This window comes from Pseudomyrmex gracilis, unplaced genomic scaffold (assembly GCF_002006095.1).
Source record: "Pseudomyrmex gracilis isolate BER0280 unplaced genomic scaffold, ASM200609v1 scaffold_34, whole genome shotgun sequence".
Taxonomy (NCBI): Eukaryota; Metazoa; Arthropoda; class Insecta; order Hymenoptera; family Formicidae; genus Pseudomyrmex; species Pseudomyrmex gracilis.
In genome coordinates, this window is record NW_018020618.1 from 77,887 (window position 1) to 105,646 (window position 27,760).

At 43.2% G+C, this 27,760-nt stretch overlaps 1 protein-coding gene across 1 annotated transcript; it reads right to left on the reverse strand.

Annotated features, from left to right (window-relative positions):
• Positions 1-518: 518 nt before the first annotated feature.
• On the reverse strand, positions 519-27,483 carry LOC109852744 (nuclear hormone receptor family member nhr-34-like). Its single transcript, XM_020424185.1, has 4 exons — positions 26,944-27,483; positions 17,467-17,544; positions 1,349-1,445; positions 519-1,117 (listed from the first exon to the last, which is right to left on the reverse strand). Exons 1-4 carry the CDS (start codon positions 26,956-26,958, stop codon positions 519-521), a joined length of 789 nt encoding a protein of 262 aa, XP_020279774.1. The 5' UTR covers positions 26,959-27,483.
• Between the last annotated feature and the right edge of the window lie 277 nt (positions 27,484-27,760).

The following is a 27,760-nucleotide window of genomic DNA, read 5'->3' on the forward strand; positions in this document are numbered from 1 at the left end:
CGTAGATATAATAAAGTGTGTAAAATAATAATTAATTTTCTATTATTATGTCTGTTATGTCAAAATATAACAATTTAAAACATGTTATATGCGACATGTGTTGTATATAATTTAAACTAAACTTTGGTTGTAACTTTTTATATCTAAATAACAGTTTACTGCAATAAAATAAAATATACATATATAGTATATAATATATAATATAATAAGTAGGTATATATAAACATAAGAAAAGATACATAATATTATAATATATACTTATACGGTTTTGAGTTCTGCCTTCTGACACAAAACTTTGAGTCAAGCTCGTATAAAATACATAAAATATGTAAAATATGTTTTATACAAGCTTGACTTAAATTTTGTCATGTAAAATATATATACTTTGTTCTCGTGTAAAAAAGATCAATACAATCTTTTTTTAAATCTTTCATCAAATTCTTGAACATTTCTTCAAATTTCTCGAAGATAGAAAGTTTTTATCGATCTTTTCTTCACACAAGAGCAAATTATTACAATCACGTAGTACTATTTTCACTAACTTTTCTTTTTCTTTTTTGTCCTCTTTGCATTCGACGTTCATTGTGTACACTTAGATTCAATGGCTCGGTCTGTATCACATTAACAGCAGATTGAGAACTTGGTTCGGTAACAGAAGTTTCAGAAACTATTTCACGAGATAAATTGATTTGTGGGTTGGTTGACTCTCCGGATATAGATGGCAAAATTTGATTTAAATAATTCTCAATATCGTAAGATGGATTCCTTCCGTTACCAATCAAGCCGTTTGTTGAACTGGCTTTTACTGCATTAAATAGTCGTGTATACAAGAAAATTTGATGTAGATGTAATGATGTAGATAGTTGTTGAATACTAGAGTAAGAATTGGATGAAGGATTCTGCTGAAAGGAACCAACGGATGATGTGTTTCTAGAGGGTATTGATATAGAGGGTATTGATATATTAGGCACAGGTGATTGCTGCTGGATCGAGACTGAATTCTCGAAAGAGGAGTTATTCCGACGGAGTTGATCGTTGGTGAACTGACAGGCCGTGGCTTGCAACGAACTGTCGTGACTTTGGAGTTGATTTAGCGCCGACAGAATTTCTCGCCTGTCTGAAAGCATAGTTCCTTCGTGAATCCTATTTTGCGAAGGAACACTACGAAGTGCAACCGCACCGACGCTGGGCACTCTTAAATAACTCCGTTCGTGTGTATTTTGATTATCTTGCTGATTTGTCGCATTTGCGAAATGCGTCTGTTTAAACGTATTCGAACGTCGACCGTAAGTTGACCTTTCCTTTGACATACCGACTCTCAAGCACTTCTGGAACCGACAGTACTTACACGTCGCTCTAGTCTCCTGGTTAATTGTGCAACTCCCTCCATTTTTACACGCTTCAATCTGCTCTAGTCTTAAGTGTTTATTGCGGCCGAAGAAAGACTGTAACAAAAGATACAACATATTCGACTAATTGATAATACTTAGACAATATCAAATTGTTATTTTGTTGCGTATCTCGTCGTTTTCTTCAAAAATGTATCTAATTTATCTCGCATTGCATTCGGATCGGTCGCGTAAAATAAGAACGACATAAATATATGGATATTTTCGCATCTCGGTCGAAAATCAAAATACTGAGAAATGACGCGACAAGGTATAATACTTAACTTTACCGCGTTAATAATTACACATGTATAATTATTATACATTTAATTACGACTCTACGTGTCCTATCCCTAGATTTACGTCGCTACAAGAAATTACATAGCAAGTTTAAGATCCGGAATATTTCGCTGACGCATTCGTGAAAATTAATACGCGTTACCTGCTTATTAAATTGATCTACAAACGCACGTATCGTCGCACGAGATATCTACTAGTCTCTCTCTCTCTCTCTCTCTCTCTCTCTCTCTCTCGCGATTACGATCGTCGAATGACCATGAATTTCCGCGCGCGAAAGCTCTCAACTCGCGACCTCCGACCTTCGACACGTCGGAGAATGGCATCTCCACGGCGTATGGCGCGCGGCTCATCCATATAAATTAATCGGATTATCGAGACAAACCAAGCATTATCACGATAGAGGCCCCGCGTCTGTACTTTCGCGCCGGATATTACCAGATACGTCTACGGCCTCGGAGAAACCTCCATACGACCGAACCATATAAAGGGTCGACGGTCGGTGCCCGTGTGTAAGCCACGCGCGTTTCTACCGGATTAAACGTCAGGGTTTAATGTTACGCGCGTCACGTGAATTAGCATGCCTGCGCCTAGAAGAGAAGAGCACGCGAGAAACGAAAGAGAAGGAAAGAGTGACGAAGAGGACACGAGCGAGCGAGCGAGCTAAAGGGCGAAGGGAAATGGGAAGAGACGGAGAAAGAACGGAAAGACGAGGTAGTGGAGAAGGAGGAGGAGGAGGAGGAGATAGAGTATATACGTGGCGTGGCCGCTCGTAAAGTTAAACGCCTGTCGGCCGACGATAAAACTGCCTCGAGAAGACCCGCTGCTTCGAAAGGCGCGCGCGGTCTCGCTCGCACGGTCATCGAGTACTAATTTACGACGCAGCTTTGCAGTCTTTCGCCGCTCGCACCCTTCGGAAATTTCAAGACACGCCACAACGCGAGCACGCAGCAAGTCGGTTACACGTCGTTCAGTCGCAGCTTCCGTATTTGGGGAAACTTCTGATCGACGTGGGTAACGCGACTTGTTCTCGCAAGAACACACCGCGGTTGTTCTTCAAGGATGACTTTCCGTGGTTTCTTTAGAGGTTGATCGAATTGTTCTTCATTTTTGTGCTCTCTTCCTTAGACGGGACGGAAGTGCACTTGTTCTCTTCCGAGAAAATATTTCGCTCACTTTTTACTACATTCTGTTCACCGATGCTTCAGATCAGAAATGTCGCAATTGTTACGATACCAATCACATGATTGTGACGCAACCCGCGATTGGTAACGTAACACGTGCTAGCAATAGGCGGAAGTGAAGCTATATCGCGGAAGAATACGAATCCAAGATTCCGTGTAAACTGGCATTGTGCTGCATCGTCACAGAAGCTATCGCGAAAAAGAGAGTGATACAGGTTCTCACCTAAATGGAAGAAAGAGCCACGTGGCCGGGCTGGTGTAACGGTCCGAAATCTCGAAAGCTCACGCGTAGCGGTACACGTCCCGATCTGGAGTAACAAATCGTCCGACGAAATGTCCAAGGAAGACAATTTCCAGCTTACACTCCGCGAGATTTCGATGACAAAGTTAACGATTCGTTGAATCTTCCGGATGATCGTCACGCCGTTGTTATGAGTCATCTGATCGATCGATTGATGAAATGTGGCTCGGATGTGTTCAGATATCGGCTTGCGTTGTAAACGTCATAATTATCGGCGCACGTAAATCAATTAGTTCACGATGAGAAGCGAGCGAAATAACGTACGACGCGAGAACGAGAATGTATTTCATTAGATCGCAATCTCGAGTCGGATCGAAATCGTATATGCCGCAGTCGACAGACAAACGATGAGTCGTAATGTCCGTGAAATCTTTCCGCCAGCAATCTCGGATCGCGATCGTCCGAATGAACGTTCCGCACGGTGGAAATAGCTCCGCTCGTATACCAGATGATTCTTAGCTGTCGCCACGACTGTGTGAAAGAGGTTACCGTGCCGTTCTGCACGCACGTATATATCCACGTGCATACACATGTATACACGTCACCGTGGCCAAATGGCGCTTCCGTCTTCCAGACGATTTGCCAGACATTTGCAGAATTGTATTACAGTCCCCGCGTAATTCCTCTGACCCACAGCTTTTTTTCACACAACTGGTATCATACAACACACGCGATACATGACACGCGAAGTTGTAAAACTCTGGACGATCTTTAAAACTCAATCTCTCGCGTCAATGTCTCTTTTACTTCCTTCAGATTTTTCATTGCCTGTGGCTGACGAAGCACTCGAGCGAATAGATTCGAAAACCATCTGGTTTTTTGTGCAAATTGTCACATTTTCCATAATGCTTAGTGCTTTTCTATTTTTTGCCATGAATAAAAGCATTTCTCTCTTTCTCTCTCTCTCTCTCTCCCTCCCTCCCTTTCTCTCTCTCTCTATCTATCTATCTATCTATATATATATATATATATCTCTCTCTACTCCCGCTTATTGATAAATAAGAAAAATCTCCGTAATTCCATCACACATATACACGAGCGTTTCCTCGGAAAGATTCACGCTCAATCCGGCGTTGGACGTGAGAGAAATCGTGCGACGCTCACGCGCGAGAGACATGGTGCCGCACGTACGTTCGCAGCACGTCGCGATGTCAGGGAGGTCGGCGCGATTTACGTACCGATTTATCAGTGTGTCGCGGATGTTGCGTGCACGATCGATTTGCACGAAGTCGTTCGCGCGCCGGTGCAATTGATCCGGCGGCGAGCTTCTGCCATATCGGGGCCCAGAATCGCCCCCGGGGTTGGGAAAAGTAGCGACGTTCCTAAAGCGCCGTGGATAATTCTGTCTTTCGTGGATGGCGATTGCATCGTCAGGCCCGGTCGTCCGTGTTGTTCACTCGGTCAGCTGTGTACGGACACAGTCCCTGAACGAAGGAGACGCAACGGGATTCGCGGGATTGCGTAATCCCGCGCGAACGTGTGTACACTCCGGCTTTCCAAGTTTTTGCACAGTTTCTCAGGAGAACGTGTAACGCACATACACGATATAGCTGCGATATAGCTGCGGCGGCGGCGGCGGCAACAATAACGGCGGCAAACAGCGAAACAACCGGTCGCCGTTCGCGCGCAGAACGCGCACGGCTTGGAACGCGCGCCATTTAGGGGCGCGTGCGACAAATCCGTCGACAGTGGCTGGGATTATCTTAAATCAAACGGTATGTCCGGAATCCCGGACCGATTTGTAACGCCCCATAAGCGACGCGAAGAAATTAGAATTGCAACGATTATGAAAGGAAACGAGGAACGCCTGACGGAAAGCAAAATGCGTCTTTATATATTTCAATCGTTTTGATTCGATCTCACAGCAGTAAATTGTTTTCCTCTTTTCCCCACGCACCGTTGCGAACAAACTTTCTTCCAATCATGTGAAATATTTTCCATCGTGTTGTAACTTATAAAAATTATATGTTGAACTTTGTATAATTTTTATATTTGCAGTGTCAAAGAATACACTTTGCATGGTTAGAAAAAAGTTCCACACGATAACGCAGTGGTGGTTGGGCAAGGAAAACAACACTTTCTTGGCGCGATGAGAGCATTATCAGTGACAACCGATAAATCGATCAGGGGCGTGACAATTCTTTGTTTTTTTTTTTTTCCGAAGAGGAAACGCGACAGTTTCTCGCGCGTGACGAGAATCTCGCGAGGAAAATCTCGGATTTTCTATTGCTAAATGAGAGAGCGCGAATGGGCCCCGAGAGCCGCGCGTTGACTTACAGATATCGGCATTTCAGGAATTCGGTTTTCCGCGAGATCGACAAAACGTGCCGGACTCTCGTATAAGCGATTCTCGACAATTCCGCGAACACGTTACGTGCGCGTTTAACGTGCGGCTGTTATTCTCGTCACACACGTGTGTGATTTGTGTTCGCGCGTTAGACAGCAGCAAAAAATGTAATCTTTTCTTCGATAAATTGATCGTTCATTATTAAAACTAGAAAAGAGAGAACTCCTACTTCAATACATAAAATATACATTTATTACACCCACGTCGTGTCATAAAATATCGTTTAAACAAACATTCGGTCTCACGCTACAATGCGCAAAAATAGATGCCACGTAATACGCGGTAATAGTCACGCTACTTCCTAAAGGGATAATTATTCCTCGCGAACGTGTTAGACTCGCGGGGTGAAAGACAAAATTACTTTTGGAAGAAGCGGCGAGAAGTCTTGCGGATTTCTCACAAATCGTTTCGCGAGAAAGTTCGCGCGGCATATTTCGCGGACATGAGATTCGGCGTGCAGCATCTGTCACGCGCAAATCCGAGGTTACGGCGCGAACGAGTGACACACGGGGGTGGGTTATATGTACACGTGCGTGTGGTTATACGTACACGTATGAAAGACGAAATACAAGTACGTGTGTGTGAGTGTGTGTATGTGTGTGTAAAGCAGAGAAGAGATGATACGCGAAGAGAGATCAGAGAGTCGAGACAGCCGAGACACGGCCACACCGCGACTCCAATAGCATCGCTGGCATAGCTGGACAGGCCATTTCACATTCCCACGTCCTTAATATAGATTGTTCATAGGCGCGAGCGAACGAGCGAGACGGGACGAGCGGGAATATACATAATGGCACCGGGGCGACGGCGGCGGCGGTGGCGAACAAGAGAGAGGGAGATAGATAGACAGATAGATAGATAGAGAGAGAAAGACAGACTTAAGCGTTCGCGCAGGGTCACGGCGCGCGGAACCCGGCGAGAAGAGCGGACAGGAAGAAATGGACCGAGAGAGAGACTTAGATGCGCCTCGCGAGCGACGAGGATCAGACGTTGCGTTACGTCGCTGGTCTGGTGCGCGGATGGAGAAAGGTGCGCGCGTTGCCCCACGGCACAGGTGCCTCGATCGTGCGCCAGAACGGGACGCCGCGTCGAGCACAAACGTGGAAGAGAGACGGAACACGAAGAGAAAGAAAAGTTCGCCAAGTCGTGGTGGATCAGGAATACAGATGCCACCGCTTCGGTCGCGTAGCCGCGCGATTACGCCGCTGCGAGAGTCATTTGTGAGTTACGCCGTAATCACGAATGTCGCCGAGACGATCGATAGAGCGAATCGCAGATCGTCGATACGATCACCTGCTACGCGTCACGGAATATTGATTATAGAAAATTACATAGTAATGACGCGTGTGTCATATATACTTTAAAACTGTTTTAAACCAATCATTTCTTAGCGCACTTCATATTTAAACGTAAATTTTACAGTATTTATAAATTCCAACAATCTCATTGTGTCTAAATTTGGAGATTACAGAAAATCGTGAGAAAGGACGTTCGTCGAATGCGCCGATGGTCATCAGCGACAACTCAAGGCAACTCGTTAACATCTCGAGCGAGCCACGATATTAGCACATCAATGCGCGTATCGGTGGGTGACCCTGATGTGTGTTGGTGCGATGCCCGTCGCGGACCAGAGCGCAAACCGTGCTGGAACATCATCGTGATGCGACATCTTCTCCGGCGGCCAGTCATCCTTCGCCCGCGTTTCCTCGCTCGCGCTGGCTTTCCCAGATGAGACGATGACGCGGCGCGGTGATCCGCAACGATCTGGATTTCGCTCTACGTCGCACATTGTACGCAAGAGGTCGCACGGCGGTCGCGCTAATAATAATCGATTACATAGTCACGACGGTGTTTCCGCGGTGACGCCGTCGTAACACCTGCTAATGATTTTCCTCTTTCCCAAGCAAATTACTTAGCAATTTATTCTGACACAGATTCCGGATAGAGCTTACGCGACTCGAGAGGAAAGAGAAGCGGCAGCGGTTTTACCACGTTCCGCGTAAAAACGTATCTAGATCCGTCTGACTATTTTTAATCGTTTCGTCGTTTGTGGTAGATCCGCGTTCGCACATTACGACGTAATAATTGTATATTCTCGCGATTACGTAGTCACGTGTAATAATCCGACGTAAATTGCGATTTGCTTCATTACTCGCCGCGGTTTACATCCGATGCTTTCAAGATAAGACCAATTTGTTCGCATCCGCTAATGAAACGTACCTGCGAAACGTAGCGCAACGTAGCGAAATTTAAACACACGTCACACAGCGTGAGACGTGTGTTTTTATTTGCATGTTGTATGCAAAGTAATTTCATTTCGTGCCGATTGGAGATCTGAAATTGGTGCAGCCGTTACGTAAGTTTTTTCCGAGACTGATTTTGATTGAAATTTTTCCGTCTCAATTTTTTTTCGTTACGTTAAAATAAATCGTTCGAGTTTTAAACGAAGCTGTTCGATAGCTGTTCGACGTTGCGAATTTTTGGCTCGTCTTCAAGATATTTTGCAAAACGAGATTGTGGAAACCACACACGTGAATTGGACGAAGACTGATGGATGAAGTCAAGAATGACGTCACTCAGCGCGGACCTTGAATCTTGTTGCGCTCTGCATACTTATTCCGAGCAGGGAGCACTCTCGTTTTCGTTTCAAGTGGATTTCTAATCGTGACAGCCTCGGCGAACAGACGCGCGTGATAAATGACCGATTGCGAGGCGGTGATATTTCCGCGAATCAAACGATGCAAACACACGCATTTTATTCTCACTCGATTCAGAAAACATTATTTGAACCATTATTCATGCGGTGTCTCCGCCACATCAATCAAGAAATGAGGAAAAAAAATATTTTGCTCACAATTATGCGGAATTACATCTCTCGCTTCCATCTCGGTTGCAGAAATAGTATATCCCAGTAGTATGTCGCTGGTTCATTTATTGGAACTGAGAATAATCGAATCACAAAAATTGTAACATAAGGTATATCTCTCGCGAGTTATTCCCCAATGAGATTTCGCAAGATTGAGATTATCTTAGAAATCGTGTATTATATCGGACACACGCGTTGCCACGCGCATACTTTACCGCGCGTACTTCGGTTTATCACGTGTGACACAAAACGCTTCCACGTCCTACAATATCGCACCGATTGAATTGCAGATAACCACGCAGAGACAGTTCCTAACTACAGAAACAATGGACGGTGGTTATTGTATGCTGATTTTCTCTCGTGGATTTTGAAAGTCTGTTTCTCCGAAGTAAGCATGTGCGCGCGCGCGCACGTACACGCTGCAATAAAATTTAATAAACCGGTACCCGGCAATGGGGGGTATCCCGCTTTTCACCGTTGATACGTGTCATGACGTGTCACGTCGTTGCTTAAAACAGAACTTTCAGCGAACTGTATCGGCGGTTTAATTTATTAATTCTCTTTTGAAAGAAAAAATAAACTAATGTTTCAACAATATTGCAGCAAAACGCTGCATAAAGCAGTGACGCTGCAGCAAAACGCTGCGGAAAAAGCGGCGATTACTGCAGAAAGCGGTAACACTGCAGCAAAGCACTCTGCAGATAGTTCGCTTAATAATAATCTACCTGCTTTACCTGCGCATTGAAAGCAGCAAGATCGTATGTTAGACATTTTTATCACGCCTATACGGTAGCGGAGATTTGTTCTCGGTACAGCTGTTTACTTACGTTAGAATTCTCGATTCAAAGGAAGAGGAAACGCGTTCGAGCGAAGTTTAGTCGCTACGTGGAATGGAAGAGCTCGGATTAAATGCGCGACGAGATGATTTGCGTTCATCCGCAGAGCGAGCAAGACGGAACGATGTGCGGGAATAATGCGTACGCGAAGTTATGTATTCGATCTGTCTTCTACAAGAAGAGAGACGAGACTTCCTCTCTTGACGAGAGAAAGAAGCGCGCGAGAAGAGGCCGCCAATCGTTAAGAAACAGTTAAAATCTTCGCAAAATAGATTACCACTAACTTGATACTTTATTCGATTGTAAAACACATTTATGTAGTTCAGCGTCTACAGCGTCGACATTACCGTGTAATGTAATGTACTTTGCAATAAACGGAAATTACAGCGGTCGTCTATTTAACGTGAAAGTAATGGAATGCGTGCTATTAGGTTCCGCGAATGAACGATGCTATAATAGTCTCTGTTTACGACAAACTAATAGAGTGACAGGTTCTTGTAGAACGAACGATAGAAAATGCGCACAGCTTTACATTTCAAATACTATATATGTATATATATATATATACGCGTTCATAATTCATGAAGAATGAGTGTTAAGCAAGCGCACTCGATGACAGTGATAAAAAATCACCGACAAGTCAAAAACAGAGGCGTTCGATTAATTTTACTCGTATACGGGCGCTATGACTCCCGTGACAGCCAAGAGACGAGACATCTGGAGAACGTCCGACAGAGTGGGCTCTCGTTAATCCTCATTGACCCGGTGCGGTAACGGTAGCCGGGTACTGCAACCCCTTTCGTCCGCGTTTCAAAGACGAGACGACTCAGGTAAGTTGCGTATGCAACTGGGACAACACGGTCGTGCGTGTCTCTTTGCACAATGTTCAATACGCGTCTCCTCTCATATACGTTTTCTTCTTCGCTCATCGCGGTTAGCCGCGACGAGTGGGTAACTCTCGTTGTCGTCTCTTCGACGAATTCGCGAGCGATTGCACCAATCGGTCTCTTTCCGTTTGCGTAACGCGATCGTTCTGAAAAGATTGACCGCATTCGCGGACGTGAGGTCGGCGTCGCGGTGGACGGACGCCGCGCCGGTTGCGCAGGACGACAAAACGAAGACGATACACACACGAAGCCGCGCGTTTGCTGAATGCGAAATATCGCTGCTCAAGGGCGCGCCGTGCGTCGTCTGTGTAGTAACAACGCGATGCGATCGCACGGGCGTGAACTGGGCCACACGAGCGAGAATCGCTCGCGCGGTTTCTTCGCTATTTAGTGCGCGCGATCGTATCAACTCTTTGCGCGATGCCGACACTAAGTACGCGGGCATTGCCATTACGAATCTCAAGCAGTGATATTGCGGTATTGTTGCTTTAAAAAAATTACGTTATTTTTATAATTGAGCACATCACAATGCGACAAAGAGTGTTATTTCCAGCGCCATTCAAAATAACGCTAAATTATGTATCTATACTTCTTTTCCTAGCAATAAAAGTGACCATATTTCTCACAAATAAAGGCTTAATTTATTGCGAACAAGGAAGATATTCTAAAAAAAAAAAAAATGCGAATTCAGCAATGATGTGAAATGCAGGTTGTTGGCAAAGCGGCAGCTCGGTACAGCATCGTCGGATCGACAGATCCTTTCATAGATCGCGATTTATTGGCTCGTAAACCGGGGCTTAAAGCCGACGGTCGCCTTGTGGTTTGGCCCACATACGCACGCGGTTCTTCCCTTCCATCGTGCCGCCCATGCCGGCCATAAATTGTCTTTATACGATCGGTCGATCACGGTCGATGCGGTTCGCGCCATTTCCTCCCCGAACCACGTTTCATCGGCTTTGGTGTCGCGCTGATGCGGCAAAAATAAATCGCGGTTTTTCTCGGCGAATGTCCGATCGAGAAGTAATTGCCGACCAAATTGGTTTGACGATCTTTTTTTTCGTTCTAGTGTCCACGCGAGGAAAGTGAAAATTTTGTCGATACGCAATCCAAGAATAGAGAATTTAAAGACCGAATGGTATTTAAAAGCTGCATATCCGCACCCGAGACGACTTTCAGCATCGCGGAGTTCCGAAATCGCGCGCGTTACCTGCTCGCAATCTGCAATTAACGGGTGCAGCAATTGCTCGAGAGTCGTCGTCGGCTCGCACAGACCGGCGGCGCTAAGATCCTCGAGTCTCGCGCTCTTTGCTCTCGCGGACTCTCCGAGTATCGCGGTATCTGTTTCGCGACGGCGGTATTTAAATGGCAGGCAATTAGACGACGTAATAGCCGCACTTAAAACGCGCTTCACAGTCGCGCTTCCACGAAGTCGGCGACCGATCCGGCTCGTGCGCGCGCGCGCGCGCACAACGAGGAAGGCGGATGCTCGAGTGGAGAAAAACGGCAAACTATTCACGGATTCTTGCCGTGTGTTAACACGCGCCACCTTGTGCCCACCCCTAATATCACTTTACGAGTGAGCTAATTGTACCGGGAGAGATATCGCCAAGAGATTGGGTCCATAATCGGCTTTACGGCGCTCTTAACGCGAGTTTACCCTCATATACTCTGCCATTTTATCACGCTATCCACTTTGTTTCGCACACACTCTTCTCTCTTCTCGTATACACACACACACATACATATATATATATTTTTTTTTTATTTTATTCGTCTCTATTGTAAATAATGTACGTATATATGTACTCATTTCCGTTCTTTATCGCTGCGTATTATTTGTTACGCATTCACTAGCGCGCGTTTTAGATTTTATCTCGATGTAATCAACTCCGCATTTCTTCCCCTTTTACTCGTATCTTTCCGAATCATTTAGCGATACACCTGCGCCCTATTTACATTTGTGCCGTACGGATTTGGCTGGCAACGCGCTGCTCTTAAATATGTATGAGAATTATATAATATTTCTTCTCGCCCTACAATGTGCGCTCTCGCTCAGATAATCTCTAAACACACAAATACGAGATATCTTTTCCATTCACCTGCCTCTTCAGTTACAAAAAAGATAACGTCGTATGAACTGAAATGGTTCTCAATTAGAGCGTGAAAATTTACGACAATTTATGTCGGACTTCGCGAAACAAAATCTACATATTCAGTATTGTGTTGGGAAACATGTTTCGTGCACGGTTTTCTCTGTAAAAAAACCAAACGATGCAATCTCGTAAATCAAATGCGAGATTCAAAAGACGAGCCGATTGCAACAAAAGAGAAGAATGGGGGAGATCGCGGTGCTCTTAGCGGCGACACTCGAAGACACGTGGACCTACCGGTGACGGTGTCTAAAGGGCGTCGCGAGCCGATATATATCGTCGCGCGAGAGTCGGACTGGGATATATACACACACACACGCGCGCGCGCTCGGAGAGCTCCGGAGCACAAAAAAGGGAAAATCCAAACTGGTCGCTTAATCTGTCGTTCGTGACGGGACTCCGACAATTTATCCGCGGTCGAGAAATCGAAGGCGCTCGAGGAAATCGAAGCGACCGGACAATTTTTGCCACGTTATTTCCCAGAGTGTGTTGTCTCCTTCGTTGGAGATTGCCACTTTCGTTCCGCTCGCACGCACACACATCGTCGTCGTCGGAGACTCCGAATGTACCTCTTGATTTTCCTTAAGTGCGCGCGTTTAATCGCTCGCCATCTGTTCACGTTTCAATCTTGCAGTTACCGTACGATAGCGTTGAACAGCGCTATAGTTTTTCTGCACGCATTCGCCTTTACGCATTCCCCCGACATTTGACTTTGTATCGCCGGATTTGTTATTTGATCTCATCTCAAATTGTTTCGCTAATTTAATAGAGAAATTAAAATAAAACCGGTTGTATAAAAATGCTGCGGCACGCAAATCGCAATAAGTTGAACATTTAAAGAACAATTTCTATGCATTGTACACGTGTATCTACTGTCGACTTCTTGAAGCGTCTCATCCTCTTCCGTCGACCGATCGTATGTCGTTCGCCGGAAGTCGCTTGCTACTTCACCTAAGTGTCTTTTCGAATCCTTCTCGTCACCGGAAGCTTAGCAAAATTCCCGGCCGAGGTCGTAAAACGCCAGAATCGACGCTGATGACTTCAACGCATGGAAAGTGGTCCGGACTATTTCGGGCGCTTTTATGCCGACTGTGTCCTCGATCGGTCGTTGAGGTTTCAACTTCTCGGGCGAGACCTCATTATCGGGTGATGAATAACCGCGTTTCTGAATCACGCGCCTCTTTGGTCGAAAGAAGAATGCGGGAGGAGGGAGAAAGACGAGGGAGAAAAGCGCCGAAAAATGTTTACAATGTCGGTCGCGTACAACGTCGCATAATGTTAAGGTTCGAAAAACAATGACATTTGCATCGTTAAAATAAACGCGACGTATGACCTGAATCTCTCAGTTTCCGCTGTCTCTCCCGAGCTCTTAACGAACGAGCGAAGATATTTTGCAAATTGGTGCACCTGGGCGACGAAGCGGAGCAAGGAAAAAGAAATCGAGTTAATATTCATGGGCGATGCGTCACGATGACCTTTTGGCGGTACATTCGGCTCTCCGTTTCGCGCTTCTTCTCTCCCCATTCTGGCCTTGAAACAACCTGACTCTATTTTATTTAAACGCGTTCGGGACAACAGATGTGGAATTTGGATATCGTCCGAGAAACTAAGACGTATAGAAATAAGCGTTCGCGAAACGGAAGAAACGTGTTCGCGTCACGCAAGTTCTCCGTATTACGACGCAATTAAGCGGTGGCACTTTCGTTGCTTAGAAAGGAAAAGCAGAAGCTGTTGACATTTACACTTTATTTCACTCACATTATAATTGTAGATTCATTCGATTTCCTTAGGACTTAATTTATATATGTATATATACCTATGCTTATCAGACATTATTTATGCTCGTATGTTGCGAACAAGCGAGAATTGAAATTGTCGCGCCATAATCTACTTATCCCGCTTCCGTTCCAAATACGTTCGTGCGATTTCGGTCTTTCGTATCAAACGCGCGCGTTTCTTGCGGCACCAAAAATGGAAGAGAATCGTTGGAAAAAGATCCGGAGCAAAAGGGGCACACAGTTGTCGCGCGCTAAGAAGACAAGAGGGGACGAGAGAGTTTCGTCTCCCTTCCTCTTTTGATGTTACGCGGAGAATTCGAAGCAGTCGTTAGTATGCTAATGAGTGTCTCCTCGTTTCGTCGTCTGTGACCGCTGTGCGAGAGCCGCTAAATTATTTCAAATATTTTTTCGAATGTTCATCCAGGAGGAGGAGAACCGAGTTAGAAGTTAGAGATTGTGTCGAACTTATAGTGAATTTTAAACTTATATTAAGCTGCAGTGTTTCGCTCGCGTTAAGCATGATTCACATTAGCGAGTCGAATTTCATATGAAGAAGTCTAGACAAAAAACTTTTTCGACATTGAAATGTATAATTATATTTTATGCGAAATTAATATCTTTCCTGCACGTGTCAAAATTTTAAGTCGATTTATCAATTCGTTCTTGAAATGTCATTTAACGCAACTTTGAAACTTAAAAAAACACGCGTTCAAGGTTTTTTACGCTTCGTATAGCTTCTAACCGCTGTAAATTGTAAAAATTATGATTTATACTATTTTTATGTTAATATTTTGTAATAAGAATAAAAATATTTTATGAGATTCCGTAAAAAAACACAAAAAATTGATTGTTGTCTCTCAGACGAGTTCTTAAACTAAAAGCCTAAACAGTTTTGTCTTATGCGATTTATCGCGCAATTTTCTATTGGAAGGGGAGCAAGATATATATATATATATATATTTTTAATATTCCAATAACGTACTCAAATAAGCAATGAAATTCCAGTACGCATGTAATACGATACATATAATCTTTTAGTGGGAAACCTCGAGCCAAGTTGCGTAACATCGAAGTGCTCGAGGAGCGAACATCAGTTTTTCCTTTAAAATTCGGTTTGCTAACCGCATTAACGTGTATGCGTGTGTGTGAAAAAAAATTGGTCGTCTCACAGCGAGCACTTTTACTCCTCGTCGCTGTACTTTCGTATCCTCCTTTCATCTCGATATCAGAACCCCGAAATGGCGCCGTTATATATATCTCACGATAACATCAAAACTCCGTGCGAGCGCGCGGTGTTCCTTCCTCCGCTGGTATATAGTTATACAACCAGTGACGTACGCGATACGATGGCGATATTAATTTTCCAGACGGTATCGCATTTCGTACAATCATATCATTAATTAAATGCGTCGGGCTCGGAGCATCGATTAATTTCACTTACGCGAGTGTTAATAACTATATTGCTACTCGCTGGTTGACTGCCGTAACCGCCGTAATAAACAGAAGGTAGAATTACATACATGTACGCGCGCGGTATGAAGATCAATTTTATCGCCTAAGGATCGTTATTTTACGTAACGTCAATTTTGCGCACGACTTTTTCTCATTTTACAAACTTTTGATTTTTGATTAATTCGATGAAAACGCGCGACGTGGTTTACTGCCTCGAGATTAGATTCGTGCACGCCGGCGGTATTTTCTCCTTTCTTCATTCCAGTTCGCGAGAGAAGATTCTAATTGACCTAAAAGGCGTTATCTCTGCTACTTCGTCTCCGGAAAACGCGCGCGTCGTCGCGCCCCCTCTTCTAAGGACAAGCAGAAACCATTGCCCGTTGTTGCCTTAATGAGATCCAATTACTATCGGATGGGTCACTTAGTGCGCCGGTACCGATATTCCACGGTGTAGCACACATTAGTGGGACGAGTGAAGAGCAAGGGTCAACACCCCACAGAGACCTAAGCGCGGCCTAACGAGACTCGATTGCCGTTCGTTGTCGTCGATACGGTATGCGTGCCCGCATACTATAGAAACAGACGCATTCTGGCGCACGTGCGCAACCCGGAATTCACCTGTTGAATATTACTCGCTACTGTGTCGGTCCTCCTCGTGACCAACACGCGGAAGCGTAGCGCGCTCGCGCGCGAAACAAGATTTCTCTCCCTTTCTCAGCTTCTCGCGTGTATCCCGCGGGTGTTTGTTTCAGAATCGAAACAATTTTCGAAATTATTTTTAATAACTAATTATTTTAAGCCAGTTTTTTTTTCAAATACATGCTTTTTAATATCCAAGAATAATTAACGCAATTATAACAAAACTAAACGGTACTTTGAGGTGAAATTGTAATATAAAATTGTACGATGAAGAATGAGACAAAAGCGCGGAGATTTTATTTTACTCGAATGTGAAAGTAATAATGCACAATGGTCCGCGTTGCGATTCTCTCTCTAGGGGTGTTATCATTTCATCGATACGTCATTCCTTTGAACACTTGACGCGATTCGTCGCAGCGCAAGCATCTCCACCGAACGAGGACGATCCAAGATAATCGATTAGTCGCGCTCGCGTCTCCCGTCCACTTACGGATTCGAGCCGGGCAGAAAATTTTTCTCTCGATTGCCTCTCACGCGCTCGCCTTTTTCCACATATATCGGACTTTCGCGTTTCTGTTTTGTGATTGCCAGAGAACGCCGGAGAATCCCCTACCCGTCAGAGTCTGCTCGCATCCGTCACGGCTTATTAAGTCGCTTCTTCTTTAAACTAGAGTGCGAAACACATGCGGCTTACTCGGTCGACTCGTCGCCGCTTCGTATCGGCGTTTACGACTGCGCGAGATGCCGGTCTCTCAGCAGCAGGTTAATATCGAATAGAAACTACTTCCGCTCGTTTCGCGCCGCAGATTGTCTCTTCGAAAAGACAAACTCCGCCAATAAATCACAACCTCGCTTTGCTACATTTCATCTCTTTCAAAACCGAGTACGAGAAATCTCATTGGAAATCAGCGATTCCTCGTGTGTGCATATTCTCTCATTTGTTCTCTCGCGACCTTGTGTCACTTTTGTCGCGAGAAGCGTTGCGAGAGAAGTTCGAGTTTCACGCAAAACGATAGTTACTTATTATTGACCAAAAATACGACGCTATTACCATGTTCTGCGACTTGGTAATTGTAATTACGCTCGCGTTGCTTTTTAAAGCTTGGTAGAATTTGCATCACAAACGTTACGTAAAACGCGCGCAACGCGTGTTATAACGTTGAGGTCGTGGAGTTTGTTTTCCAACGCAGCAATGCGTACGTCGTCGTCATCGCCGTGCGAATTCAACGGCGTCACGTCGCAAAGTCCGCAAAATCCACGACTCTCTCTCTCTCTCTCTGTGATCGCCAGTTTTCTAATATGAGACGCTACTACACAGTCAAATTTGATGATTGCACTTACCTTGCAGCCTTCGCAGGTAAACGCCCCAAAGTGATAACCGTTGGTCTTCGTATCTGAGCACACCTGGCACCTTAGCACCTGCAATTATAAAAATTAATGAAAGTTATTCAAAATGAGAATACGTCAGAGTGCGGTTGCCGCGCGACTCATCCTTGAAAGAATAAAAGCGTGGCCGGTGTGTGTTAGTGGGGCGGCGAACCGGTTTTCTACGTTCGCTTCGATTTTCATTCCTCCCACGATATCTCACGGATGTTCGACCAGTATTTGGAGTATCGCGAGAAAAATAAACAGAAATAAGGCAACGGTTTTTACTTACGCGAACCACATTAACGATAAGATAAATTCTTCCGACTGTATTTATCGAGCTTTCGATTCTATTTTACAACGCGAAATAACTTGAATATTTTTCGATCGCACGCAATCTATACGTAAAATAGTCGTAAACTCGCGATAACGTGTCGCGCGCGTGTGAAAATATTGCGCGCGTGCATTATGTATTTCTCTGTAAATTGAGAATTTTGTTGAGTCTAGAACGCAATTACACACACGCATCTTCTATATTATAAAATCTATGAACACACGAAACGAGTATCTGGAGAATCACTAGGTTTTTTTTTTTTTTTTTTTATCCTACGTTTACTCTGTCGTAATCGAAACTTGTTTTTAACCAACCGGCTTGTCATAAATCAGCGCTATCTCGGCAAACGGTGCCATCTGCCTCGATTCTCTCGATGTCGCAGCAAGAAATCGATTTTTTCGAATAAACTGGAATAAAATTAGTCCATTGATGATCTGATAAAAAAAAATTTATGATTCGGCAATCTCATGAATGCTTCGATTAATCGACGCGATTTAAAAACTCTTTCGTATCGATCTGAACTCGATACGAAGGAATCGGATTTTCTCGAAAATTTCAAATCTCGTGTTTTTTTTTTTTAATAGCATTCTGCGCATAATAATGAGATTATTTGGTTATTTTGTTCGAGTTTTAATCTGTTAAAAAAAATCGTTCTATGTAGATGGTTTTTTTATGGACATCGGGTGTAAAATAATGTCGGTTTACGACTCACAGAACGCGCGAATAAACTAAAACAAGTTTTGTCAATTCCCATAAAATGTCAAACATTTCTGACATTTGATTTCTATTTCCTACAAACGACGCTATATCGTGACAAGTTCTGTGTCAAGTGCGACACGTGTTACGAGTTATCGCAAAAAAGCGTTTGCGAGCGACTCGCGAGCACGTTTCGAAGCGCGGGGACCACCTGCGGATTTGTTGATATAAAAATATAACCACGATCGCCATTTGTCGAGGTCGACGTGCCAAGTCGGTAGATAAAGTTCCTCAAAAGGATGATGTTTTTTTTTTTTTTTATGTAGAACGAAGAGAAAACGGGAGAAAAAGAAGATGGCAGGAGGCACTTTAACGAGAATCCAGTGTGACGGTAATTAGAGCTATACGATACGACATGAGTTCGCGCGCGTTGCGTCTAGTCGACTCTTCTTTGTAATTGCGCTTTCTGAAGAAAATGGGCTGCCACTCGTGTTCTCACCAGCGAAGACGGCCGATAAAAGAATAAACAAACGAAAAGAGAAGGAGAGTGAAGAGTCGACTCGCAGGTTCGTTAAGGTTTTCAAGTTTTTTCGCTATACGCGATTGCTTAACGGTCATTGACCCTTCTCTTCCTCCTTCTCCTCCTCCACCCGCTGCGCGGTTCGTTGATGAAGCGAAATCCTTTACTGTCCTTTTTATCTCCGTCCATCCTACGATCGAGCGTTTCGCAATTTTCGCGTTTACGTCGATCGGAACGATCGACTAAACCGTAGTGAATTTTACGCACTTGCATCGAAATATCATGGAGTTCTAATATACCTGGTATTACTGATTTCTTTAAAAAAAAAGTTAAAAAATTTTGACTCATATATTTATTCTTCGCGCATAAAATGTTGATGTTCTAATTACGTAAAAAACATTCTAATAAAACTCGATCTCAATAAAATGTTTTTCTACCATTTCCACACGTCACATATACCTCAGACCAAAACTCGGTCGTTCTAAGTGAGTCTAAGAGGTCACAAAGCAAGAAGACCTCACACGAAAACAAATAGAGCAGAGCAGAACATGCGGTGAACGCGCAGGTGCGGACGCGCATGTGCTCTCGAGCGGATAGACGCAGAAACGACGTGAGATGTTGAACGCGATACGAGGAAAACAATAAGCGCGAAAGGTCGAGATGCGAGAGGTAAAGGTCGTAACGCAACCGTTCGGAGGTGGAGCAATCGCGAGCGAGCGAGATGTAAAAAAAAAAAAAAAAGAAAAACGCTCCATCGCTCTAATAACCGAGGGGAATACAGAACCGCAGAGAGATGAGGAGCGGCGCACTATACACGCCGTGATTTGCAATAAATCACAGAGAGAGCGAATAAAGTCAGGGGCCTTCGCTGCACCGCGGCGTGCGTCGACCGTAACCGGCAAACCGTACCATTTACGTGGCTCAGACTATTGATTTTACAAAAGATCGCGCGGTGTAACTGTTACATCTCTGAGTAGTCCGCGGAGGTCAATGTGGGCCAAGGTTGATTTATATCCTCGCGGACCGGGTCGATTTCGCGCCGCGTGTACGCGACATCGCGCCGACTTCGAAATATCTCGATCCGATATACTGCGTTTCGCATACAAATCCCGCAAAGCTTATCTGCGGAGAATGTTTCAGTCGACACGCGCAATTGTCGATGCAACAGTCACACGAGGACGAAAATATTAAAACAAAAAAAAATAAAAAACACCAGACTTCTCTTAATTTAATCAGACGATGTCATTGACTTCGTGGCGTCAGCAGTGCACGCGGAGTGCAGGTGAAATGGAAGAAGAGTCAAAGCGGGATAAGGGGGCCAACAGTGTAAATACACGGCACCTCGTACCCTAGTTTCTAGTGGATAGAGTCAATATTTGCTCAGCATCGGTGCGTTAATGAAGTCGATCAACTTGCCGTACCTGCTCCAAATATCAACTTACTGGGTCTCGCCGCGACGACGGTGACGATGACGACGAGGCCCAGAAGAATCACACTATCCGGCTGCGTTTTGTGTCGTCGCGGCAACTCGTGCTCACGCGCGCGTCTACGGGATCCCGAATATATACCTGCACACGGGGGCACGTTGCAGTTTACGCGCCATTAAACACGAATCCCGTATGACGTTTATTCCTTTATGAAGATTTTTTTACCGGCCGAGATACGTTTTCTTTGTCGCCGTTACCCCTTGCTCAACGTCTCAACCCTTTCTCCTCATCGACTTTGCGCGCGCTGCTCCGGTCGTCGTCATCTTCGTAAATTGTTCTGGTCATTGAGACAGCGAAATCTTATTGTTTTATTCATACGCTGTCTTATTGAAGTTACGAGTTGAACGAAGAATACGCGAGAAGCAAATATATTTATATTATTACGTGCAAAAAAAAACATATATATAAATTATTTACATCTAAGTTCGAAGTTCACGTAGAAGAATATATTGACAATTACAGCTGACATGATTTATGCGGATCACACGAGCATAAAAAAAAAAAATGAGAAGAATAGATTATAATTGTTAGAGAGAAAAACGAACTCTTTAAAACTCTTTAAACTCTTGCAAAAAGAGATGTACACAAAATTAAATATAAATTAATTAATAATAACACTAGTGTTGTATCATCATTTATATATAAAACAAACGCACAATTGATTACTAAAATATCCGAGAATAAACAGCTGCGATTTTTCTGCGAGATAAAGAAAAGGTGCATGATTTTTAGAACGGTCTAAGTTGCCACTCGATAAGAGATTCGTGATCGCTTGCTAAGAAAGATCGTTTGCGTTTGAAGGTGCTAATTTCGAATGCGACGATACACGTCGAGATTGCTTGCCGCGTTTTACATAACGCGCAAACAAGATATAATCACTTTTCCGCGGCAATCGCGCAGACGAGACGCGCCCGCATGTGTTCGTTGTTATAATTCTTCGTCGCAACGAGAGAGCACATACACGCTCGAAGAAACGCAGTTCGCGTAATGTAATTAATCGGCGGTGCATTTAATTCGCGTATTTACTACACATCGCGTTTAAGAATGAGCACTTGATTACTGTCCGAGTCCGTGATGTATGGCCGATGATTTTTCTCGGTGTGCGTTAAGTGAGTCAATGAATCCCACTCGAGGGAAGGAGTCGATATATCACCTCGCGGAATAACGCGCACGAAAACTCTCGATGTTATCGGCGCTTAATTATGCGCGGCGAAGTTGTAAGCTTGAACAAATGCGCGTCTAATCGAATATTAGTGAATTGCGTACAAAACACAAGAGATTTTCGCGTTTTATATTAGCGAAAAAGCGGGAAGCGAACGATAGAGGAAGACTCTCGAGCAACATCCCGACGAAAACTGGTTCTTTCATCGCGCGCGAGAGTCTCTTCTCCGAAGTTCACACAAACGATAAGTTCGAATTTAGCATTAAAAATAAAAACTTTCGAAGGCAATGCTCTAAAAGCGAAACTTCGTAGATAGTTCTTATATCTAACCAATAAAATATTCTTCGCGGTTGGGTCTCCGTTACATTACCTGATCGAATCAAATTCTGTTGCGAGCAATTTGGTGATGCATTTGGTTAGCCTCTCGCTGGGAGAAACGTTGCGGTATCACTGTATATATCAGTCAAAATAAAAGCAAAACAAATATATATATAGATTGCCGCGTTTGTGGAAATCGAGTTTTCGAAAATCTCAAAAACGTTTCAGAAAGCAGGCTGTAACGTGAGGCAATTTGTATTGGCGTCGATGCGTTTTTAACGATCCGTTTGATGGATGGTAGCTGTTCATTCACGAGCACGTCGATCGAATCCTTGAAAAATGATCCTGCACATCGACGCGCACACATCTCAGCGGGAGTATCTATGGGTAGTAACCTATGCGTCATTATACAAGGTGTGCGTAAGATGGTGAGCGTAGAAAACCACGTGCAAAAATTTATTCTCTGCGCAAATCAAAAGAAGTATCGTACCTATTATTTCAATGAGAATATCTATAATTTTTTTTTTTTTTTATTATAAATTGCTTAGTACTTTTGCCAATTAATCATAAACATTTGAAAGGATAATAAAACCTTCAATAGTGATTTTCTCGTCACACCCTGTATATATATCATCCGCGGGCATATGGCAGGAGAGAGACTGGCGGAGTGTTCCTTTTCGGTTAATATGTTTTCGCGATCCACAATGCGCCCGGCCGGGAGCCAAAGACAATTAATAACCTTCCGTAGGATCATTTATCGCGACAGTTTAGCCTCACGTTAGAGAAGAAACGAGCGAGAGAACTCGTCCCGCATAAACGTCGTGGCGCAGGTAGCCGCGTATTCGTATAAACGACGACGACAACGACGACGACGACGACGACGACGACATTGTCTGTCTCCTCGAGCCGTGACCGATCCGATTTTTAACAGCGATTTTGCGTCCGCCACTCGAGGAGTCAATCGTGAACGGTCGCGCGCGACCCTCTCGTACACTCTTGCGGTGGGAATCGAATGCTATACTCACGGAAGTGCCGTGGATTCGTTATGCCCGCGTTATGCCTTCGTGCGTGCATGTGAATGCACATGTGCATTCACATATCGCCTGCCTCTTCTGGAAGCAGCTGTGCCTTGGACGGGACGCGCGATGTCTCGCGAGCTCGGCACGTTCCGCGGAGCGTCAAATGAATACGTAAACACCGTTGCGAACGGTAGCAGTGTGATTCTCCTGAAGGAAAAAAAATCACTGGCCGACTTCGGCAGAAAAACCAGTCGTCGTGTCATCGGATTTACATCGAATTCACGCTTCGCGATGAGGATAAACGCGCAGAAGAAATTCACCGATTGTGCGTGAATACACTTCCGTAATGAGATACGAGGAGTAATGTTTAACGATCGAGAGAATTATATGTATTTTATATAGGTGTGTGTACTTGACGAGTATTATACGCGATTGTGTGTGACTAAGCAGTGATACATCCTCGCTGCGCGTTTTAGCAAATAACGTATGTATCCCGCGTGTGATTGATGCGATCATACACACGATCGTGTGGATTGCGATACGTATGATGATTTACTTAGTTTGGAGTCGTCTCTGCGAGCCACATTCAAGTGGCTGGAATATCCGATTGAAAGAGAGAAACGTATCGTAATATTGAAGTAAATTAATAATTTAAACAGAGAGAAATGTACACATATCTTTCTGAATACATTTGCCAAACATTCAAACATCAGTATGTATAGTTTTGTAAAAAAACAACAAATACTCTGATACACTGTATATATCATTTTTTTGTGGAATAAAAAGAGAATAATATTGCAGGAATTCGTTAAACAACCGCATATTGTAAGGGATGAGTCCTTTGAATAACAGCACCGGGTTTTATATCTTGCGCATTCTGCCTACTCCAAGAGACGCACGAGACCGGTATGCCTCGTCGGCGCAATTTAATCTCCCTTTATTTGGCGATTAAGCGCGCCACCATTGATTTATAATCTCATAAAAGGCCGAGGGCACGGTTCTGTAACGACGCCGGCAATATCGCAAACTGAAAGAGCATCGGGAGGGTCTCGCGCGTGTGTACGTGCGCGCCGCCGCACTCGCGTAAGCCGCGATATAAATGCGATTTCCACGAAAGCGACATTTAAACTTTTATACGCGATCTCGTTGAACAGCTCTTCGAAGTTTCGGACATTAATTTAATCCAAATAAAGTGTAATTTTGACGGAGATAAAACCAAAATATATGCGTTTTCTTTTTTAATTGTTAAGACTTTCGTTATTTCCGCGAGTATATAGTTTTAGATTTATAGATTTACTTAGATATTTACTTATATATCGCGTGCGTGTGTTTGGTTATTACATAAATTTTAGATATTTATTACAAGTTCACTTTTCTCTGTTTAAAACATACTCAACAGAAAATATATCCGCGCTTATCTATCGTTCTCGTTCGCTGCGTGTTTGCTGTGTGCGCGTGATAAGACGACTCAATTGTTCACTCAAAGAAACGGTCTCGTTTCGCGTAGACGTAGATATATATAGGTATATACATCGTCAACGGAAATGCTACCGAGTGTAGAGTGCTGTAACTCATCGAGTTATCGAAAAGTGAACAAAGAGCATCGATTTAGATTAGAAAAGTAACTTAGTAATTAGCGTGTGCGCGCACCGTTAGATGCGCCTTTTAAACAATTCGGATAAGATAAGGAGAGGCATTTCCACGCATTCGCACGTTTCGCTTGACTTTCGCTCGACCGCGAGAGTTTTGCCGAAGTATCTCTTTTGAGAAAATATTCAAATATATTTCAAAAGTTTTGTGCAACAGAGTTCATACGTATGATTTAAAAATACGGCCAAGAAGAAATTTGCCAATGGCTATGAATTAGTTTGGCGCGTAGTAAAAAAATTTTATGGCAGCGGTTTTTTTTAGGAATGCAACGTGACACTATGCGAATGCAGAACTCTTTGATCCACCTATACATTGAATTGTGTCAGGGTCTTCACAAAAAAGATAATGCGCGTATATTTGTCATGACTCGCCGCGTGTACTTCCCGCATGACTGTTGCAAAGGGGGCAATGTGTAGTGGCGGCAAAAAGGCGTTAAGTCACATCACCCCGTGACGGGCCACGTCGAAAAGGGTTAATATGCAAATGAATACGCGAAGCTTAGGTCAACATGCAAGAAAATTACGGCGCTCGTTGTATGAATACAATGTGCAAATCCAATGTTTCAGTATCGAAGATGATCAAAGATAATGCAATGGTTTCGAATATTAATGTATGTACGTAAGCATAAAACAACATGTAAACTTATGTAATCTGATATGAAAAAAAACCTGAAAAACTTCTTGCAATACATTACATAAAGTTTGGTTATTTGTTTATTTTAAAGACATGATTATCCATTTTAACTTCAAATTTTAACTTTAGTACACTACTGTTTTCGGAATATTGTAAAACGTAAATTGTTTCAAACATTGATTTTTAATCTAGATAAGATAAAGATACATCCACATACAGACATACACACATGTTTTATTACACACGCATACAAGTTGCGCGAGCACGTGTGCACGACGAAACGAAGTACGGAGTGGGAGAGAAAGATCGGAGGCGAAAAGGAGAGAGGAAGAGGAGAAGACGACTACACTCCTCTTCCGCGGGGCCCTCTGCTCTTCTAAGCATACGACTTCCCGAGTATACAAGTGGGTAATAACCGTATGAAAGGGTAACAAAGGTGGCTGACATTCCGTGGTCGACGCGAAGAAAAAGAACATGAGAGGACAGGGACGTGTACGCGCGGGCTTCCAGGGGAAGAGCAATAAATATATTTTGACATGGGAGAGCCTCGCCGAAGGTCTTATGCATAATAATTGTAACGGTTGTCTCTGTTGCACTTTGGGCACGACGTATAAGCGCACGTTACTCTCGCCTATTGTGCCGTCGAATTACGCTACTCACTTCCAGTAGGCAAATATTATAGCAACAGAAGGAGACGAGGGGCGACGCGATAATGTTTTCATTTGATGACGACTAACCTCGACGACTAACCGCACGTGAAAGAGGTTTCCTGCCTGACCTTTCCTCGAGCGATCTCGAAAGCGTGAAAGCCATATAACATTTTTTTAAAACATACAAAGGTTGAGACGGTACAATTGGCGATAACCAATACGTATGTGTAAGCGCAACATTTAATATTTTTCAAAATTTCGATGAAAAATAATATAAGAGTTCTTATATTATTTCTTTTTATATTATTTAAGATTATGTTTTGGTTTTTTAAAAATCCAACTTTTTATATCTTTTTACATTATAAAAAAAGTATTTCAATTTTCAAATATGTTCTAGATAATTTTAAATATATAAAAACATTATACAATAATTACAGAATATACTTTATTTCATTTTAACACATATATAAATATAAAAAGGAATTAAAATTATGTAAGATATAAATTGTAAAATTTTTAAAAATTTTTCAACAAATCTCTATGCCATTACTTTTGTGCAATGTACCTGATTTAATGGGGTAGTTCTACATCATGAAAATAATAAATTGTTTGCGTGCTGAAATAAGAAGAATGAGAAAAAAACTAAAACTAATGTTATTGTTTATATTACAGCAGTATGTCTGCATAAATGTTGCAAAATAAATACGGCACGTATATATCTGTGCCGAGATTTCAATGCCCGGCTTGTCAAACTATCGAGAAATATAAATATTACAAATTGATCGACAGCAATATATATATATTCTGGTATATATATTTTAGTATGTATATTCTAAAAAAAATATAAACATACATCTATATAATAAATTTATTAACATATATCTGTAATAAATTTATTAAGTTAACTTTAAATGCTGAAAGCTACGTCGTCACAACACGGCTTTTCGAAAATTTAATTAAACATAAAATGAAGCTGCCACTCACCATAGCTGAAGTCATCCACGTTAAAATGTCTTGTATCGCAGATCACTAAAATGTACAATCAAAATTCGATATTCTTGTTAAATCAACTGTTCTATTTTGTTGTACACCGTATTCTTGAATGTTCCAGGTTTTCTTATTGCTTGAATTTTGGATCACACACTCAATTATATAAATGTTCAAAAACTCGAAGAAAAATTCATTTGCGTTAATTTTTTTATGCGCCGGTGATCTTGTATAAGCGTCTCCTCTCTTCGAGTGAAGTATCCGATTGATTGAGTAATATAATCTCAATCTACTCTTTTTTCTTTCACAATTAGTTGTTATATTGTTTTTTTCCTTCTGTTGCGTCTCTGTAGCTGACTCTCTTCCTCTATGTCCTTGATGCAGAACCGTTTCTTCACCTCTTCCTCCCTGATCGCTAATCGTGATCATCCATATCGTCTACGCGAGTTGTTTTTCTCTTTTTATCTTTCTCCCTCTTTCTGTCTCTTTCGTACTTGAACGATACGTTTGGAACGATAGACCTCAATGTACTGGCCACAGTCAGCTACAGTCTCCTACAGCTTCATGTACCAAGAGCCATCTGGAGAGCGATTCATCGTTTACGTCTGGTGCTTGGGCCCGCCAACGGTCCCAGTCCGCGTCCCAGTCGACCAATCAGTGCTCTTTCCTACGCTGTTCAAGAGCCACCCATTCGTCCCCACTTGCGACTGGGCTCCACCACTCTTGAAAGCGCCTGTACCTGCCCTCTAATGCCACCACCACGCAATCTCGATAGTTAACAGACAAAACGTCTATAATGTTTATTATTATATAA